General features: G+C 33.9%; 1 protein-coding gene across 2 annotated transcripts; it reads left to right on the top strand.

Annotated features, from left to right (window-relative positions):
* The first annotated feature begins 237 nt into the window (after positions 1–237).
* Positions 238–21176, top strand: LOC123710254 (valine--tRNA ligase). Of its 2 annotated transcripts, XM_045662040.1 has the most exons (19): positions 238–715; positions 980–1147; positions 1492–1625; positions 2025–2183; positions 2635–2896; positions 3194–3324; positions 3785–3882; positions 4888–5012; positions 8565–8710; positions 9082–9283; positions 11801–11902; positions 12691–12876; positions 13643–13749; positions 14799–15026; positions 16654–16795; positions 18033–18206; positions 18994–19188; positions 20450–20728; positions 20872–21176. In XM_045662040.1, exons 1-19 carry the CDS (start codon positions 551–553, stop codon positions 21085–21087), a joined length of 3219 nt encoding a protein of 1072 aa, XP_045517996.1. In that variant the 5' UTR covers positions 238–550; the 3' UTR covers positions 21088–21176. The 2 variants fall into 2 exon arrangements, with proteins under 2 accessions (XP_045517996.1, XP_045517998.1); XM_045662042.1 differs by lacking the exon at positions 11801–11902 and having other exon boundaries at positions 243–715.
* Positions 21177–21443: the final 267 nt, after the last annotated feature.

Genomic DNA, 21443 nt, shown 5'->3' with positions numbered 1-21443 from the left:
TATCAACAATACGAAGCCTTGTTAAATGTTGAGGTGTACATACATGTCCTAAACGCATTCTAGATATGATAGAGGTGACAATTTCAATATCATAGAACCATGGTTCAGCATAATGTTTGCCTTTCAACTCGCTGCTTTCAACCAAACATGACACCAAAAAAATATATTTTCAGAGAGTGAAATATTTTTTTTTTTACATGTGCTTACCAAAGCGGAGACGGCATGTGTGAAAATCATCGTAACGAGTGTAGCGGAGTCCGTAATGGGTCCGTTCCGCTCGCAGTGGAAGGAGGCCGGCATAATAACTAACGTATGTCAAAAACTAAATTTGTATGAAACTGACAGTTCGTGTCGTGTCAAATTTTAGTTTTCTTTTTTTATAGTAAATTCTGACATTGATCTTATATTTACTGTCAAACTGTTAAACTTTTGAAATTTCAATGTCGTGCTTTCGTGTTCGGTGGTACGAGTGTTACGACTGACGAGGTTTTTGTATCAATGTGCACAATTAATATTTTTTACTGAAATTGACTGAATTAGTGAGTTCAAAATGAGTGAAAACAACATTCAAAATGGTTTACCTGACGACCAGCCCCAAGAAAAAACAGCCAAACAATTAGAAAAGGAAGCAAAAAAAGCTGCAAAATTAGAAAAGTTGAAAGCAAAGTTGGATAAAAAGAGTGTTGCACCAGCTGTGCCAAAAGATAAGCCAGAGGTTAATTCATTAAGTTCGCTACATATCCCTTATCAGTTGTATTATTAAAAGAAAGCGTAAATCTTATTGATTAATTTTAGGTTAACGTTGTTTATATTACAGTGAAAGGAATTATCGACGTGTATTATTTCGATATTGCAACATTTCTTTTGTAAATAAACATATTGTGATTTAATCTGCTACCAGTGTTTCTCATAACAACAATAATCAGTTTATTGTAATAATTAATATATTTAATTTAGTAATGTTAATTTATTTTGACAGAAAAAAGCAAAGGAAACAAAAGAAAGTGCAGTATACACTGCAAATACTGCAGCTGGTGAAAGGAAAGACATAACTGGACCTATGCCAGATGCCTACAGTCCGAAATATGTTGAAGCTGCGTGGTATGCATGGTGGGACAAGCAAGGGTTTTTCAAGCCAGAATATGGGGTATTAAAAGTATTAGTAGTAGTAGGATATCATTAGTCAGTCTTAAACTTTGCAATGGAAGCTGTATCTGCAGATATATTGTTAGTTGTCTTATACAAAGCCTCTTAGGATGGTTATAATATAATTCCTTTAACTGATTTTAAAAATAAGCATACCTCCAATTTCCTGCATCCTAAATCCAATTTCAAAAATAAATCTAAGAGCTATATCATAATTCTTAAAATATATGTATGGTTCTATACATTTATTTTATACATCAATATAAGTTAAATAAATTTCATATAGATATCTTATAATTGCTTTTAATCTATTGTATTTATTAATTATTTGTTTTTGATGTATAGAAAAAGTCTGTGCTGGACTCTAACCCAAAAGGTCAGTTTGTGATGGTGATACCTCCACCCAATGTAACTGGCTCATTACATCTTGGCCATGCTTTAACTAATGCTGTGGAAGATGCTATTACAAGATGGCACAGGTATTCAAACTTTTTTTTTCTTCATAACAATGATAACCCAAGGTTGTGATAGGATACATATCCTATCATAACCAGGATACATAAACATATATGTATTATATACTAATTTCCATTGATTATGTTTTAATGTACACAATTACAATGCATTATGTTTATTTTTATGTCAACTAACAAACCAACTTATGTGACGTTAAGACCAACTCAGATTCCTCAGAAATCAAACCCAGCATAATTAAACTGGTGGCATAAGTGCCTGATTACAAATTAATTGGAGAAAGTGGTTTTTTTATAACATTCAATTGTTTTTACAATTTGTTTTACTGATTCAGACAGCATAGATTGTAGTGTGTTGCATAAGCGAATTAAATTAATAATTTTATTTTTACAAAATTATTTCAGGATGAATGGTCGCACAACTCTATGGAATCCAGGGTGTGATCATGCTGGCATTGCGACCCAAGTGGTTGTGGAGAAGAAACTGTGGCGAGAGGAGAAAAAGACAAGACATGAGTTAGGAAGAGAAGAGTTTATCAAACGTGTTTGGAATTGGAAAGAAGAGTGAGTTCTTTTTGCACATTTAAATTTTAAAAAATCCTTTGAAAGATTTATAAACTGAAGTAGTTTGAAACACATTAGCAAAGCATAATATTACCTACAAATATTACATGTTTAATTGATAACCACCTCCGGTTTTTTTGAGTCATTAAAAAAAATATTGTAGTATTAACAATAATATCACAAACTTTACTATGCTGAAGTGCAAATAATACATTTTCTGTTTAATGTAACTATAGAGAAATGAAAAGCTATAAATTAATTTATTCTTGTTTCTACATTTCAAGTACCTTGTACATTGCATGGATAATCAATGTGTGCTGTGTCGACAGGCATTGTTCAATGTTTTCCATTGCAGACAAATAAGATGTTTGTTAATAAATATAATACAATAAAACTTTGGTAAATGAAAAAAAAACTTAGTATTTATGCATATAATTTATTTTATTTTCAGGAAAGGTGGTCGTATTTATGAACAACTTAGATCACTAGGGTCCTCACTAGACTGGTCAAGGGAACGGTTCACAATGGACTCCACTATGTGTAGAGCCGTGAATGAAGCGTTCATAAGATTACATGACGCCGGGGACATCTACAGAGCGAACAGACTCGTCAATTGGTCGTGCACACTAAAAAGTGCAATCTCCGATATCGAAGTGGATAAAGTGGAGTTGACTGGACGAACACTGCTGGCTATACCAGGGTATGAAAATAAGGTAAGAAGAAATATGTAATGATCAGTTTGAGTTCTCTACCTTAGAGTTCGTCTAGTAGCTGAAGTATGCACCCGTGAATTCTGAGAAAGAAAATTTCTTGAGAGACCCGTCAGAGAGACCAGTGTTTCCATTTTTTGTACCATGTCCGTCCTTAGCCTAATATAACATTCATAATTTTTAATATACAAAAATGGAACTCACTCTCTTGTTAAATTATAGGTTTATACTCATAGAACTAAAAAGCATCATTATCATGCGTTTTTGAAACATTGCACAAGTATATCTCTTATGTCTTAGGTAGAGTTTGGCGTCATCGTATACTTTGCGTATAAGATGGAGGATTCTGATGATGAAGTGGTGGTGGCCACCACTCGTGTGGAAACGATGCTTGGCGATGTCGCTGTGGCTGTGAACCCTAATGATGATAGGTATAATTTTATAGTATTGTCTTTTATTAACATCCGTCCATTAAAAAAGTGTTTTCTTTAAAGGTATAATTTTGTATATCTTGGTGAATATAATTGTCATTGAATATAATAATAATTTAATTATTTAAATCAAGGAGTGATTTTCTATTATAGGAAAAATTTGAAACGTGACTGCAAAAAATCGATACTTAAATAATCGATTGTTCTCTCTATAAAATAATTCGAATTTTAAAAAATGGCTGACCAAAAAAAAATACCGATTTTTAATATTTATATAGTTGGCGCCATTTTTCGACTGACAAGTGACATTCCTATTTACGTTAGGTGAACAAGACGCGCAGATGACGTTGTTTTTAAAATTAGATGAAAATGTGTAGTTTGTTTTATCTCTTTTACTTACTTACGAAAAAATAAATTTTTTTTTATGGAACTTAAGACGATCTGTCTTTTAATATTCCAGGTATAAAAAGTTTATAGGAAAACGCTTGGTCCATCCAATAGTAAATAGAAAATTACCTGTGATAGCTGATGATTATGTTGACATGACCTTTGGAACTGGTAAGTGTATTTTTTATTTTAGTTTTTTTTTAAAACACCATATATAATGCATTTCCTACGGTATATGTTAGAATCTATTTACTTTAAAATATGACACTTACGGAGATAGTTCTAAGAAAAATTAAAATATTATACTTCCATCTACACATTTTTGTGTTTACTAGTAATTTCAAAATACTTATTTGCTTGAAAATGTGGATTAGTTATCAGATAGGCGCTAAACAACGTTTTTTTTTTAAATTTATATATAAATCTCTGAGGAGGTTATTTGGAGGTATATCGGTTAGAAAACAAAAAAACCATATAAATTGGCAAATCGCCAGAAGGTTCGCGTGTATGTGATACCGCCAGCCATAACTCACGTTTTATAAGGGCTCGCAAGTGCGTTGCCGGCCTTTTAAGAATAGTTGAATTGCAGTGGAATTCAGTGTTATGCCTCGACGTCCGATGATTAAATAGTGGGGCATGAACAGAACTTATCACATGCATATATTTTGAGGAATTTATAGAAAAAATAAAAAAAATATTATAGTTTCAAAGAGATAAAAATATTTTTAAACGTAAGGTCTACTATAAAGCCGATCAGTCAGGGACAACCTTTAGACAGTTGACAATTAGAACATACATATATATATATGTCACCGGAAGATAACAAAATCAACAAACAGAAACTTGCGGAATCAATTCCAAAAGTTTAGCTTTATAATTTTAAAATCAAGGATTTACTCTATTTTTATTTAGCACACCTAATTGTTTTTTAAACTGCTTAGCTGTGTTTTAGCATCTCAATCATATATTAAGGGAAGGTGAGATTGTTTCCCGGAAATCGAACCAAGATACCCGTTATATAGACCATGACCATCCGGTAGAATGTGAAATGTTCGGCGTCTTTAGCAGTAGGGCGGGATACTCTCTAGTGTATTTCTCACCCGGTTCTCTTGGTAGAAGATGGGATTTCTGGTGTGAATCGATTCGATAGACCATGACTGGTTATATTACTTTAAGGTGCTGTTAAAATCACTCCGGCCCATGATCAGAATGACTACGAAATTGGAAAACGTCACAATTTGCCTTTCATTAACATATTTGATGATGAGGGTAGGATGTTGGACAATTGTGGACCGTTTGCTGTAAGTATTTGCTTGCATATATTTTCATCTATAGAATATATATCTGTGGCCCATGGGTTTACTTTACAGGACAAGCAATTAATTATTTTAAAAAAATCGGTTGTCTGTAATGACGGTTTACTGACGATAGTTCAACGTGACAACGCAATAAGAAATTACTGATGGATTAGTAGATTTTTTTTATTTATATTATATGATTATTTTTTATTTTATTTATATGATATTTCCTAGAAGTAGTGGGTAAATGGAAATCAGAATTGAATTGATCAAGTTACATTTGTTTGTTCGCATAAATACAACCGATTGTGCTTCTTTGTCGCTCGTGCCGCGCTCTCGCTCGCACTTCAAGCCTTACATGGAATGCTTCAGAGCGAGGTAACGCCGCATGAGTCATGTTTTTTCGTGCGTGCAGCCGGCTCCATCGAGTTATAAGACGTTGTCACGTCAAAAATCTTAAAGGCACTATTAAAATATGGAACACTACATAATAAGTCACATTGAGCAAAAATGTACTTTTCATTGTCTATGACCACAGATATATACCAAAGGCAAGAACTAGTCTGTTGCACAGATCCCCTTTAACAAAGACGTTGCGCCTACTGAATGCTGTCTCTGACACTATCGACATATTTATATATTCTCAGATTGAATTCACAGTAGCGATATTGTGTATATTATGTATTTTATTTAATATTATATTTTTATCGACAGTGTCGTATTGGTATAGCTTTTTATGGATTTATTTAATTTGTTTTTAGTAAACTGTTAAGCCATACAGAAGCATAGAAACTGTGTCTGTTCTACTGATTTTTATTATTCTAAAGAAGTTTCAACACGGTAATAATAATTAACTGAATCTTATAAAGATCTTATAACATCCTTATCAAGGTTTGTTATTGTGAAAAACTTATGAACAACGTATATACCTGACAGATGACGGTTTTTATTACACTATATTAAGTATCTTCGCACACTAGCTATATTTATAAACATGTTATAGTTTTGATGTCACAATGTATATATACTGTTTTGTCTTTATCGCTCTTTCTGTCTTATCTGTCTTTGTAATATTAAAAAAGTAGTGTTTTCAAAAATAGAGCGTTCAGTTTTGATGTGAAACATCTATAGCCGCACGTAAAACCGATTTCTGGCGTGGCGTCGCATGCCGTGGCGACGCGTCGCCGCGCTATACGATGGTATATATTAGGTTACATATGAAATTGGCGTTTTCTCGTACTGGCCACTTTGAACCTCAAATACCTCCTCTTTGGTTAGGAATTTCAAATTCAAATTTGTACAGCTATTTACTCATGTATTTGTGCTTCGATGACCGTCATTCATTTGTTTTTTTTCTTCTGTTTGCGTCACTCATTTTACAAAATGGAAAACTTAAAGTATCGCATTATTTACGAGTACGAGTTCCGCCGTGGCACTAGTGCTGGGGAAACGACTCGAAGGGTGAATGATGTGTATGGCGGTCATGTTGTAAAAGACAACACAGTTCGTTTTTGGTTCCAACGTTTTCGTTCTGGAAATTTCGATCTGCAGAACAAGCCCCGTGGACGGCTTGAGACCCAAGTTGATAATGAAGTAATTGAAGGCTATTGTGGAAGCGGATCCATCGCAAACCACATCCGAGTTAGCTGCAGGCTGCGGTGTTAGTGATAAAACTGTTTTAATTCACTTGAAGCAAATTGGGAAGATTAAAAAGCTTGAAAGGTGGGTACCTCAATAATTGACTGAAGCAAACCGGCAAACGCGCGTCGACTGCCGCGTTACATTACTGAACCGGCACAATAATGAAGGTATTTTAAACCGCTACATTACCTGTGATGAAAAATGGATTCTTTACGATAATCGGAAACGCTCAGCGCAATGGTTGGATCCTGGCCAGCCAGCCAAATCCTGCCCCAAGCGAAAATTAAACCCAAAAAAGTTATTTGTAAGCGTTTGGTGGACTAGTGCCGGTATTGTTCATTGCAGTTTTCTCATATCTAGCCAGACTATTACGGCTGATGTCTATTGTCAGCAATTGCAAACCATGATGGAAAAGCTAGCGGCTAAACAACCTAGGATGGTCAATCGCTCCACGCCACTGTTACTTCACGACAACGCTAGACCACACACTGCACAACAGACGGCTACCAAATTAGAAGAGCTTCAATTGGAATGTCTAAGACATCCTCCGTACTTCGCGGACCTTGCTCCAACAGATTACCATTTTTTCGAAATTTGGACAACTTCTTGCAAGGGAAAAAATTAACTCTGATGGGGCAGTCCAAATCGCCTTCACAGATTTTATTGATTCCCGTCCGACTGTTTTTTTTAGTAAAGGGATCAATGAACTACCTATGAGATGGGAAAAGTGCATAGAAAACAATGGTTCATACTTTGATTAATTAAATATATTATATTTAAAAATATTCGACTTTTTGTTCCTCCCATACAAAACGGAGGTTTTTCATATGTAAAGACCTAATATATACAGTCAATATGCAGTAGTGTGTACGGTGTGGCGACGTGTCGCCATGCGCAATCGACTGTGCGATTCTCTCCTAATTAAACCACTCCGAAAATTCGATTATAACGATTCGAAATAACGATTTGAAAAAATTCGTAAATTTTTGTATTTAATGGAAATAAATGTTTATTCAATAAATAGTCATCGATATCTGGAAAAAAATCGTAATATTTATTTTATGACATATTTAGTTCCTATCACAATATGTTCTTTTCTGCATATTACTTTTACAAAATAATGTCGATGTTTCACATCTGCCAGGCGTCCCGTGACGGCTCACATTTTTTTAATAGGCCGACAAATCATTCGCGAGGCTTTTGACATTGTATGATCACTTAACATCAGACGACCCCTGGTCTACAAATATGTTGTGACATTCCAAAGCTTAATATAGTATCAGTATTGCCGCAAAACTGTTTGGTCGTAATAGTAAAAATATAATCAGATATATGTATGTAGTCCATTTATATTTTTGTAATTTTTTTCTACATGTGTCTTTACTAAGACATCATGGACGATCAAGCTTTACTAAAGACTAATAAATAATTTAAGTTTAACTTAATTTACTAAAAAGGGTATTTAACATAAAAAGGCCCAACTACTAACACTACTATAAATCTAGTTATATTAGTCTCAAATAAATCTCTGTTCTTGTGGTATTTTTTTCACTCACTATTTAGCGCTTAATACTAACGCAGTGTTAGTAAACTGTCACTAACTCACTAGTTCAAATGGTTGTGTCCTTTTCACTAGGCCCTAGTGTCAAGAAGTTGAATAGCCTCGACATTCACGTATTGGTGAAGCCTATGTTCGTGGGCTCTATCTGTGTTTGCAACGAATGAACTCAAAAACAACACGACTGAATACCAAAATTCTATTCGAAGGGGTAGCGAGGACCATCCACTTAACACCGCGGCTCTCAACACGCCCATAAGATGTATTATTTCGGGCAGCATTAGAATCCAAAATTATCCCTGTGTAACATGTGTCAGCCCACAAGTAATATTTATGAAGAGTTTTTTTGTTTGTAGGGTAAAAAACGCTTCGACGTCCGTCGGGAAATAATTAAGACTTTAGAAGAGAAGAAATTGTACAGAGACACTGGCGATAATGCTATGGTTGTACCGCTTTGCAGCCGTTCTAAAGATGTTGTTGAACCAATGCTGAAACCCCAGTGGTGAGTGTTATATTTATACTAAAATTTATATCTTTTTGTATCTGACCTATATATTTATATTATTAACTAAAACTTTTTTGTCAGGCCCTCTTATGTCATCGGCATTTCTTAATACATCATCCCATCTCTTTAGTTCTCTTCTTCGTTTCTTCAGCTCCTCCTAATAAGTACTGTCCAAACCATTTACAATGAAACTGTGTGGACTGGGGTCGAGTTTAAGGACTTCCTGTAGATTTTTTTTTTGCTGCTGATGACCCCATCTAACCCCTCTTTGCGTTTGATCCACGACATTTTGGCCACCCTGTATAATAATACATTCTTAAGAAGTAAAATATTTTGCTGTATGAAAAGTTACAATAATAAATTAATAGGTACATACGTTGTAATAATATGGCGGCTGAAGCAATCAAAGCGGTGAAGAGCGGTGAACTGAAGATTATTCCCGATGCTCACGAGAAGACCTGGTACCACTGGATGGAGAATATCAGGGACTGGTGCATATCAAGACAACTGTGGTGGGGACATCAGATACCCGCGTATAAAGTCAGATTGCCAGAAATGGTTTCTATTGAGGTAAATAATAGTTTTAAAAAATCTAACTTTTTGCTTGACGTATTAATGTTCTGTGTCTTGTACTATAATGAACCTTCTTACTTAGGGAATAGGATGTATATTATATTAAGTACGCTTTAATAATAATAATAATTTATTGTAAGAATATGGTACAAAAAGGTGGTACAATAGTAATTTCGCATATTCTGCCACATACAATGGCGCGTAAATTTGTCTTTAAAGGAGTTTTACATTTTACATTATTAGTCATATTAAAATTGTTTAATTCTTATATTATTTGTATCGTACACATTTTTTCCATAAGTAATACACCAAGTTGATTTTTAAAGACTCTAGTCGGAAGATCATTTAATTCTTTTGATAAATTATTGTAAACCTTAATAGCCATACAAAAGGTGTTTTTTCTAAACAGTTCCATGATTTTTGGCACAGCTAATTTTTCCCCATGTCTATTTCTTATTTCGACTTCTACTCCTACGTTGATTGGAATATAATTTAAGGCAGTTTTTGCCGCGCACCAGCGCTATGTGGAACCAGCAGCCCACTGAAGTATTTTCGAAACAATTCGACTTAGCGTCCTTCTAGAAAAGAGCGTACTGATTCTTAAAAGCCCGGCAACTCACTAGCGAGCCTTCTGACAATGTAAGTGTAATGGGCAGCGGTATCACAAAACATCAGGTGAACCTCCTGCTTTTTTACCACCATTACATTATGTATTATTTCAGTCGCAAGTTGTTGATGTTGTCGTTGTTGTTGTTTCTTTTATTTGTTGTGTCACTGTTAATAGTCGGTGCAAGCAAATTAATTATATACGCTTTGTCTTTAAAAGAATAAAGTAGTAACATAAAAAGAATGTTTAACCATCTTTAACTAAAAACTGATTCAACAATACTTCATATATTTTGAAAATCTGGTTGGAATCAAGATGACTGGTCCAAATGCAAAGGCCCTTTCAATCAAATTCTCCTTTTCAAGGACGAAGTTGAGTCTCTTTTAAGAACCTAGAAGATGAGGAAAATTGAATGAAGATAAAGATACGATGCACAGCATCTGTGTGAAAAGAGGTGGTTCAGGCGTATCTTACAGAAAAAGAGAAATACGAGATCACGGTCAAACAGACCAAGGTAGAGCTGGATAGTTCTTTGTTGTCCAAGTTTATATATAAGTGTATTGAACCGTTTGAAATGTGGGGTCAGAGAGGGCGGGTTGCATTCTCTTCTTTTCTGATAGTAGTGGACGCTACGTGGATGCTACCATCCATTGGCAGTGTTGGCATCATTAATCAGTGCAATGCCAATACCAGACCAGTAATTTATGAGGCACGCGGCATGTCTTGACATGTTAAAAAAATTCTGGAAAAGGATATATAGGTTCTAAGGAAACAATAGTAAATTTAGTGTTTATCGTCTGATGACGATCTTGAGCAGTGCTGGGAGTTGCGACTAAAATAAGCTTTTCCCAAATGTATATTTGAATTTAAACCTAATTTTACATTAAACAATTGCAACCAATATGCCTTTAGATTGTTCCGCGCATTTGTAGTTCGTCGGTAATTTAATAAAAGAAAACTTTATTATACAGGGAATTTAGGTAAAATAAGGCGCACTAGCCCCCACGCTAGAATTTCCTGTGTTGTGGGCAGCCAGTCCTTACCTTTTGACATGTTTACTGTACTTACCAATAATTTCTACGTAACACAATTTATAATTCGAACTTATAAGCAATTTGACTTAGGGTCCTTCAAGAAAAGAGCGTACCAATGCTTAAAAGCAGTAAAAAAAAAATTAAACTATTTTTGTATAATAAGAATATATTTTTCTGTATCAGCATAGGACAGGTTGACAAGATGTTGTTTAAGATTTTAGTGAATGTATGTAATCTGAGTTTTGAAATGTTAGTGAAAACTTTGTTGTTAAGAAAGTTGTTAAAGATGAAAAGGCACCGGAAGGAGAAAACGCGTTGGGCGAAGAAAGTGCGTTTGCTTATATATAAAGAAGAAGCTTTGGACATATGTAATAAGATGACCGTAGAAGACTACCGTAAAATCTCTGAATATTTTATGGAACGGTGTGTCGAAGAAGGCTGGCAAATATTGTTAAGATATTGCACAAACTTATATTGTTTGATGTTTATAAAATCAAAATATCATTTATTCATGCAGACGGCAGCAATTTATGGTTCTTAATCACTTGCCAGTTCTCAAATTCAGGGCGTTGAACGGACGTTACACGACATCGAAGGGACTACTTATTTGGTCGTAAAAACCGATAACAGCCCATGAAGTTGTTATTAAGTACCTAATAGAATTGAATTCAGACGGGACCTTTGATTTTGGTCAATAAAACCTGTATGTTCTAAACGATGTCTTCGTAAACGGTTTTGACTGTATTAAATTTTGTATTTACAAAATGTTTGTCAAACGTTGAAGCTGTTAATTATTGTATTTGCCACGTAGGCAATTGAAATTCGCTATTCTAAGACAAGATGTATAATAAAAAAAACAATAAACGCTTAAAGGGTACCGAAGAGCGAGTGTACGTAAAACCGCACCGGCGACGCACTCGCTCGGGCCGGAAGAAAGCGCCGAAACGTACGCGATTTGTACGAACACCGATAAATGTATGTACCTACGCATGTAGTTTTTGCTTGATCACAAATGCTACACTTTTATTACACATGTACGTTAGTGAATATTGCATTCGTGTGTGACAATTTTATTTAATAATTTATCAGAATTTTTGACAATTTCAATATATTTATCTTAATTTCACTTTTGTTTCTAGTTGCTTTTTTTTGTTTTCTTTTGGCTTTTGGCATTTGAGCTTAATTCCTTTAGTAAAGCGTGTTTTGTTACAGACATTTTTTTCTCCCTAGAATCATTTGATAGAATGTATCTCGATACATTCGGTCTCCCAAATACATCGATATAAACCCCCTCCCCCATTCATTCCAGATGTAAACATGTGAGTTTGTTCTGACCATATTATAAAGTATGATTTTGCAATCGTTACATTGTTTACGTCTGTTTCGTTTACAGAACAGATAATCCTTTCATACACATTGACAAAAAAAATATTGCGAGTTAGGCAATTTGATATATTCTAAAAGTACTAAATATTGACTTGTAAATTTAACGTAATACTATATTTTGTCTACATATATTCTTCCTCGTCTGCTTAACTCAAAAATTATCGGATGAAAATTGACTGTAAAAAAATAACTGAATTTTGACATATGAAACTCATAGTTCTGGCATAGTCTCTTTTCTGAATCTTACCCTAAGTCCATAAGGTTCTGAACATTACTGAAGACCCAAAAGGATGGCAGGTTTTCCATAAAGAACATTTTAAGTTGTACACGAACATAATAATTTTAATATATTTTCCAATAATGGTTCACTCTCCCAGAATGAAGAATTATGGGTATCGGCTCATTCAGAAGACGACGCTCGAAAAAAAGCAGCGACCAAGTTCAATGTGGCCCCTGAAGATGTGACTTTGAAACGAGATGACGATGTCCTGGACACTTGGTTCTCGTCAGGGCTGTTCCCATTCGCGATATTCGGCTGGCCGGATGAAACGGATGACTTGAAGGTAAAACTGAAATAATACTTTATTTATGTTTATTTGTCCAAATAATTGAAAGAATTTGTTGAACGCTTTTCGCGTATTTTACAGCGCGGTCTCATAACGTTGTCGTCCTGTCAATTTACATATATTTTCTAAATAATAATTGTTTGTTTACGATAGATTATTATTATTATTTTTATAACTAATATTTATGTAATTTAATATTATGAAATTATCTGGTCAAGATATTCTTGAAGCCTTGTTGTATGTACAAAAAATATAAAAGATTTTAAAACAAATGGTAACTTACTCAAGTATAACACTCGAAACAGAACTTATCTAAGCGTTCAACCAACCAGGCTTCAGAAGATAAACCACTTCTTATATGGAAATTGTATTCGTATTACAACAAACTGCCAAGCGAAATTAGATAATTACTACTGAATAAATTCAAAACTATCGTTAATCGTAAATTAACCAATAAAGTTTTTTTTATAAATTTGACGATTCTTTGAATGATCCTAATCCTTGGGATTGATTTACTCCAGTTTAAACAATTTGTATGACTCAAATCTTTGCGATTACAAAGTGTGCCGTAGAGTTTCTTGCCAGTTCTCCTCTCTTCGTCCTTGACTAGCTGATAGTAAATGTAAATTTAAAATCAATTTAACATCTTTTCTGTTGACGTTCATAAGTTTACTTGGTTACCTTTGTGAATAAACTTATTATGAGTTTGAGTATAACGTACATAAGTAAGTATTTTATAATGTTTTTTTTTGTTTATCCTTAGGCATTCTATCCGACAACATTATTGGAGACTGGGCATGATATTCTTTTCTTCTGGGTGGCAAGGATGGTCTTCTTCGGCCAACGGTTAATGGGGAAACTACCTTTCAAGTGAGTTTTGTAAAAGAAAATATACTATATTTACATTTACAACATATAAAATCTAGAGAACGTTTTGATAATTTTCACCTGATGTTCGAATGTAAATTTTTTATAATATTAACTGTCTTGTATTGTATTTACCACGAAGTAGATATATTGAGATCCAAGAAACGAAATAAACGTTGGTGCGAGCCTCACATTATGTATTAAGCTATTTATTATCATAATTATGTCGCAGATTAGAAGCTATGAATATTGGCCAGGTTTTATCACTATTTTGACTTCGACACATTGACAATTTAGACATAGACATAACATTTATTACTAACAAAACACACACACAGAAACACAAAAAATTACAACAATCAAAAAATTAAATAAAAAAGAATAATAATAGAGAGATAACAACTTCTTTTAAAGAAAAAGATTTAATTGTGTAATGCGTGTGTGCTGTGGTTGTAATTGACCCTAGCTCAGCATTATGCTGAGGAGCAGAGTTGTTCCACAGCGCTGGTCATTCTGCCAGAGACCACAGCAGCTAGTTTGCGCCTCAGTCGCAAAAATCAAATAAGAATCGAATACTCAGTAGAAACAAATAATAATAGTAATAGTAAAAGTTAGCAGTGTAAGCAATAAAGAAAAAAAATGTAAATAAAATAAAATTAAAAATAAGAATAATTGTTAAGAATAATAAATATTTTTGGGCGGATTAAGAAATATTACGTGAGATTTTTGTTGAGTAAGTAGATGGTTCTTTATAACTGCGACGAAAATTTGATTTTAGACAATTTACAACCTGTAAGATGTCTATGATGAGCAGTGTTGGCTTATTGGTATCAGAGTGCGACCTGAGCTCGTACGTATGTACCAATGGACTTTCTATTTACGTCTCTGCTCGAACTGTAAAGGAAAACATCGTGGGGAACCGGAATCTGAAACCTAAAAAGGTTGATGATGTCTATGATATTACGTGGTGTTGCCATTCTAATAATAGAAATGTCCTCGTATTATCTTATGCGATAATCTTTAACAAGCACGTATACTATATATTGTTTCAGAGAAGTATACCTTCATCCAATGGTCCGAGACGCTCATGGTCGCAAGATGTCAAAATCTCTGGGCAACGTTATTGATCCAGTGGATGTTGTAACAGGCATCACATTGGAAGAGTTGCACGCTCAACTTGCGGAATCGAATCTGGATCCACGCGAGATTGAGAAAGCGAAGCAGGGTCAGAAGCAGGATTACCCTAATGGGATACCCGAGTGCGGAACTGATGCTCTAAGGTTAGTGTTTGAACCCCTAGAAATGATTTTATTTCATATTACATTTTATCTAGCTTAAGTCATGATGGTAATACGCGTTATAATTTAATAAGAAATTTCTCCGACATCACCTCGACGTCGTCCGTAGTTCCAGAACTGAGCATTTTTTAAGGCAGTTTTTGTCGCGAACCGGCTGCCCACTGAAGTATTTCCGAACCAACTCGACCTAACTACTAAAAGGCCGGCAACTCACTCGCGAGACCTCTGGCGTTTAGGGTGTCCATGGGCGGCGGTATCACTTAAGACCAGATTCGCCTCCTGCCCGTTGGTTTTTTATTTTTGTTTTATAAAAAATCGATTTTAAAATATGAAATCTGTGTCGGTACAGTTTCATATCCAAATATATAATTTAGAGTACTTACACGTTACGTTTGTTTGGTTTTATATAATAAAATAAATAACGGCTTATACTGGGAATCGAACCCACATCGTTTGGTTACGCGCCAAGAGTTTTACCAGTTCAGCCATCCTTTTCTTTATATAGAACAGGGGACAAACGGGCAGGAGGCTTATCCTATGTCATACACACAAAGAATTTTACACCACACGCGAAGACAAACAGACAAGATATACACTTCGACACAAAAAAACGCCTAAACCTACCATCTTCCCGATTACAAATACATGCATCAAGCCCACTAGTCATGTCAATCAAAATTTATATTAAACTACCTGAGACACTAAGAAATGAAAAAAAGATACATATATTTACAAACAAACTAAAAAAACTTCTTATACGTAAATGTTATTATAGCGTTAATGATTACCTAGAAGATAAAAATATAGCTTAATTTCATAATTATTAATCCCTAAATATCCAAAATTAAATAAATAAAAAAAAATGTTATTCTATGTAATTGGTACTAGCCTGGAGTGTGAAGTTTTATGTGCTATTTTGTTGCTATTAGTTATGTTATACAGGTTTTGTAATGCCTTCTTTTGCTGTGCCCTAACAGGGTCCATAATATTGTACCTAGCTTTAAGCCTCATAAACATCTTTTGTAACGTTATGGAATGCAAATAAATACATGAATACATGAATAAGTGGTACCGCCGCCCATAGACACTCTCAATGCCGGAGGGCTCGCGAGTGCGTTACCGGCCCTTTAAGAATTGGTACGCTCTTTTCTTGAAAGACCCTAAGTCGAATTGGTTCGGAAATACTTCAGAGGGCAGCTGGTTCCACATAGTGGTGGTTCGCGACAAAATTTACGTACGTACCTGCAAAACTAGCTGTTTAGTTGCATTATAGATAAGTAACCTAGATACAGATTGCAGTGACATCTGCCAGGTTGATTTGTGAATCTAAACTATCCAGGGCATCCAAACGCCTCCAAAAAACTTCATTCAAATCGGTTCAGCCGTTTAAAAGAAGTTCAGCGAATTTTACGTTTACAATTGAATAAATACGCGTTTTTTTTTCAAATTTTGGAATCCCTTGGAGGAGGCTTTTACTCCTGGTCCATACAAAATTTTACTTTATTGTAAATATTTTGTGTAGTATATGGGGTTGTGGAATAAAATAAAGCTATATTATTCATGATCCAGAAGAATTTATTTCGAATTTATGTTATTTCTATATTTTTAGATTTGCCCTATGTGCGATGACACAAGGTCGTGATCTTAACTTGGACATTCTCCGAGTGCAAGGTTATAGGTTCTTCTGCAATAAGTTATGGAACGCAACTAAATTCGCTCTCATGTACTTCCCTAAGGACACGGTTTATCAGGTAATTATAGGCCCATATGAAAGAAAACAATTTTTTAACCGGATTAAAGCTATTTTTATTATTATAAACTTATAATTAGTTTACATAATTTTAAATTTTCCGACGTTTCGCGTGCGTGGTCACGGTGACAGAAGACAAAAGGTGTTGAATGTCAAAAGTATCACAGCTGTAGAGAAAGTTGTGTTATCTGCATTTATTTCCCCGGAGTTGGTATCGACAAAAAAAAATTTTTCTTTCAATGTGTAAAAGCTATGTTAACCAAAGACAATACTATAGGCCCATATTATACTTCTTAATGTTCACCACAAAAGAAAATAGAATTTATCAGGATTTTTGTTTGTGATAAGGTTTTGTCAAATTTTCATGACAAATAGGTTGTGACAAAATTCATCTATCGCTAGTCCCCGCATAGGGAGTGCATGTATAGTCCCCAGTGTTGTGGGTAATTAGATAACAATTAGTCAGTGGTACATAGTACATGTTTAAACAGTTCAAACAAAAAGTAGGTTTAGTGTTACAACTAATAAACTCAAGTGTAATAAGTCGAAATCCAATTCAAGGCGTGATTTTTATGTGATTTGTGAGTTTGTATCTGTATTGGACTAATAGATATTCATTTTGTAATAGTGATATATAGTCTATGTTTAGTCTATGAAACATGTTCTATAAATCAGATTCAAAAACCACTTGCATAGGTTTAATTTTTATCATCACATATACATAGCTTAATAATAGCCGTGTTGGATGGTTGATATATTCTTATGTGCGCAATACATTATCAGCGAAGGAAAACATAGGAAATTCTATATATATATTCAAAAGTCGACACTATGCGCTATGTGTGGCTCCCGTATGTCAAATACAATAAGTTTTTAACATTACACATTATTGCTGTATTTGTTCTTATTTTTTTATTATTACATCTGGGTTTTTTTCTCTATTTTGTCTTTCATAAAAGATATCCTCCCACTAACAGACATTTCGTGTCCCTAAATCAAGCCGATTAACACAATAGGAAACACAATGTACCCTTATGAACGAAATGTGTATAAAATGCTTATAATTTTACATTTACTGCCAGTTCTCAAAGCATGATTTACTCACAAGTTTCAGTTACACACACACGCACACATTCTTTATTTATTATTGTTTAATTTGCGTTTCTATTATTAAAAAATCTAAACAATATTTTGTAATTTTGATGTAATGTTCTTCTAAATTAAGAAATGTCTTCCAGGTACACGGATCGGGACCGCTGCCGTCAACTCTATCAATGGTAGATAAGTGGATGATGTCACGATTGGCCAACGCAGTGAATAAAACGAACGAAGGGTTCCAGAACTACGATTTCCCAGCAGCCACCACCGCCTGCTATAACCTATGGCTCTATGACCTCTGCGATGTGTACTTGGTAAGTTGTGGAATAGGCTGCCCGACTCTATACGATTGGCTACCTCTCTAACATCTTTTAAAACTCTTCTGCATAAACATTTCTCAATCATAACCATCCAGATCAATTGTGACTTTTGTAATTTTTGTTCTTTTGACGCATCGCAATTAATGAATCCGTATAATTAGCTTTTTAGTGATTAGGTTTATAGATATTTTTATAATTTAGCCGCCGCTTATAATTTTTAGTATTTTTAGAAGTGTAAATAAATAAATAATATAATTGTGTTGTATGACAATCTACATCTAACACAAAAATATGTATGTATCTTTGTAAGCGGCCAAGTCAAGATCAATAGTGAGAACTAGTAAATTTTGTACTGCGTAACATTGGACGCATATATTTACGTAATTTTGAATCAGAGAACGACTTCGTTTTATTTAGTTCACAACTGTGAGAGAGAACTCTTGGTACTGTTTCAAATATAAGAGCATTTTTGGCCTAGTGGCTTCAGCGTATGACTGTCATCCTTGAGGCTCGATCCCCGGATTTTCTGTCTATATGTGCGTTAAAAATTCGATCGAACGTTGAAGGAAAACATCGTGTGGAAACCGGCTTGCCTTAGACCCAAATAGTCGACGGAGTGTATCATGCATATACGGCTGATCGCTTACTTGCCTATAATATTGACAAATGATCATGAAACAGATACAAAAATCTGAGGCCCAGACCTAAAAAGGTTGTAGCGCCACTGTTCTATTTTTTAAATCTCAAATATAGAATAACTTAACTTCAGTGTATTTTTTAGGAATATTTGAAGCCCGTATTTGCTCAAGGCTCGGAATCCGAGAAAGAAGCGGCAAGACGTACTTTGTACACTGTGTTAGAGTATGGTCTGAAGCTTCTAAGCCCGTTTATGCCCTTCGTGACTGAGGAGTTGTACCAGCGTCTTCCAAGAGCTGATGCTTCTTGTCCGTCTATATGTGTGGCTGCTTATCCTATTGTAAGTATAAATAAAAAAATATATAATTGAAACTTTTAGATGTCGTAAGACACAACAAATGGTAACAGAAGATTGTTTAGGGTAAATTAGGTAAGCAGAGTTCCTTATGACAAATACTTAAGTTCTTATAATCGATTAAGAGATATTTTCGGTTCGAATACTATTTTTTTAGGAACAAAACCAAATTATTGTCAAGACAAGATATTGGAACGTTTATTATTAAAATTATATTTGTTTAACAAAACAGAGATACGAAATTTATTAATATATTACCTTGATTTTGATATGCAAAATTATTAACAAATTAATTCATCTAAATCTATCCTTTACACCAAAATTAGGGATAAATTTTCCAATATGGACCGTTGATTTAAATGCCCATATTTTATTTGTAGATTACTATCTATCTCAAGTATTTAAAAGTATCGGATACCTTTTGCAGTTAACCAAAATCAGATTCAAAATCTTCACTAAGAAATGATGTTAATTATGTTTATACAACCAAAAATTAATTACGGAAAAGTTAAATGTATCAAGGCGTACAAATATTTAATAAATTGCCATTATGTATAAAATAAATAAAACATTTTTATAGTTTTAAAAGAACATATATGTATGTACCTATAAAATGACAAAATAAAGATATATTTTTATGATTCTCTAAAAGTTCAATATAAATTAATAGAATCAGTTACAAAATATCATAAAAGTCACTTTTAGCTTCTTTTTATCTGTAAAGAACTATTATATCTAAGAATATTGTATTGTACATTTTCTTATATTTGTTGCTTTACACGTGATTACACGGCAATAAATTTTATACGAAGTTAATAATAATAATAAAATCGTTTATTTGCTAAAATATTTAGATTAGATCGATTAATTATAAAACCGCACAATCAGCAATAACAAAAAAGGCATGCAAATGTCATATTATTTTTTATAATGTCATATAATGAGAACATTAACATAATGTCGTAAGTCGAGAGTGTCGATCGCGTAATTGGTGTAAATCAGTTGACGTTTGTGTCCCGCACTGTGTACGATGCGCAAACTTTCCCCACACTGACTTGTTCAATGCTCATGAACTTTGCCGGTATATGTATCCTACGTTAAATTTAAATTTTACTAATTGAATGTAATGCATTGAGATATAAAGTATCTTTGAACCGAACCCATTTTTCTTCAATATTCTTAGACGTGACCAATCATATTGTAACAAACAAAATTATAAATATACATAATTAATAAATAATTTCAGGCCTCAGACACACCGTGGCAATGCAAAAACTTAGAGACAGATGTAGAAAATGTGATGAAAATTATTCACGCTATAAGATCGACTCGCTCCGAATACAACATCCCTAACAAGACGAAAACAGATGTTTATTTAATTCTCAGTGAGGAATTGAAGATTCTTAAAGATGTGTTCGAGAAGATGGAATGTCTTGCCAACAGTAGGTTTGTGGATGAAGCGCCTCCAGCGGGATGTTCTATTTTGCCAATATCGGATAAGATTGAGGTGCATCTGTATTTGAAGGTAAGTTTTCTTTGACAATCTTATAATCCAAAAATGGAACGATATAACTAACCTTTTTTAAATTAATTAATTCATTTAACGATTACAAAATAATATAAAAAAGTTTGGCATATGTAATAATAATTTTAAAATTATTTTTCTAGGGTCTGGTCGACGCGGAAAAGGAGATTGTCAAACTTGAAAAGAAGAAAGACGCTCTGGAACAATCATTAAAAAAACTCAAGCAATCCATGGCTGTAGATGACTACGAAACGAAAGTACCAGTAGATGTTCAAAAGTCAAACTTAGAAAAATTAACCACTACCGAAGGAGAAATGTTGAGACTAGAAACTGCTATACAAACACTTAAAGTATTTTAAATAAATTGAACTGTTTTCTTATGTTGTATAAGCAATGTGTTGTAAAGTTATTTATTTTGTTTTATAAATAAATGTATTTTATTGCAAAATGAGGTTATTATTTACTTGGTCTTGAAGCGTTGAAATCTTGATTTGGTTGTCTATGAATTAGTTTCTCGGAAAATAAATCCAACTGTTTTAAGGCTCGTTATATCGGCAGTAATTAAGCGAACCTCCATTTTCCTTTAAAGCGAAACATCTTTTATTTCGTTATCCATTACGCTCTTGCGAAATTCTTAACGAACTACAAGCCGTAGATTTACATTCTGTACTTAAAATATGTTTATCTATATTATGGACTAAGATCCCACTGCTCG

This window comes from Pieris brassicae, chromosome 5 (assembly GCF_905147105.1).
Source record: "Pieris brassicae chromosome 5, ilPieBrab1.1, whole genome shotgun sequence".
Classification (NCBI taxonomy): Eukaryota; Metazoa; Arthropoda; class Insecta; order Lepidoptera; family Pieridae; genus Pieris; species Pieris brassicae.
The sequence above is the reverse complement of the archived record's forward strand: the minus strand, read 5'-3'. Positions and strand labels throughout refer to the sequence as shown.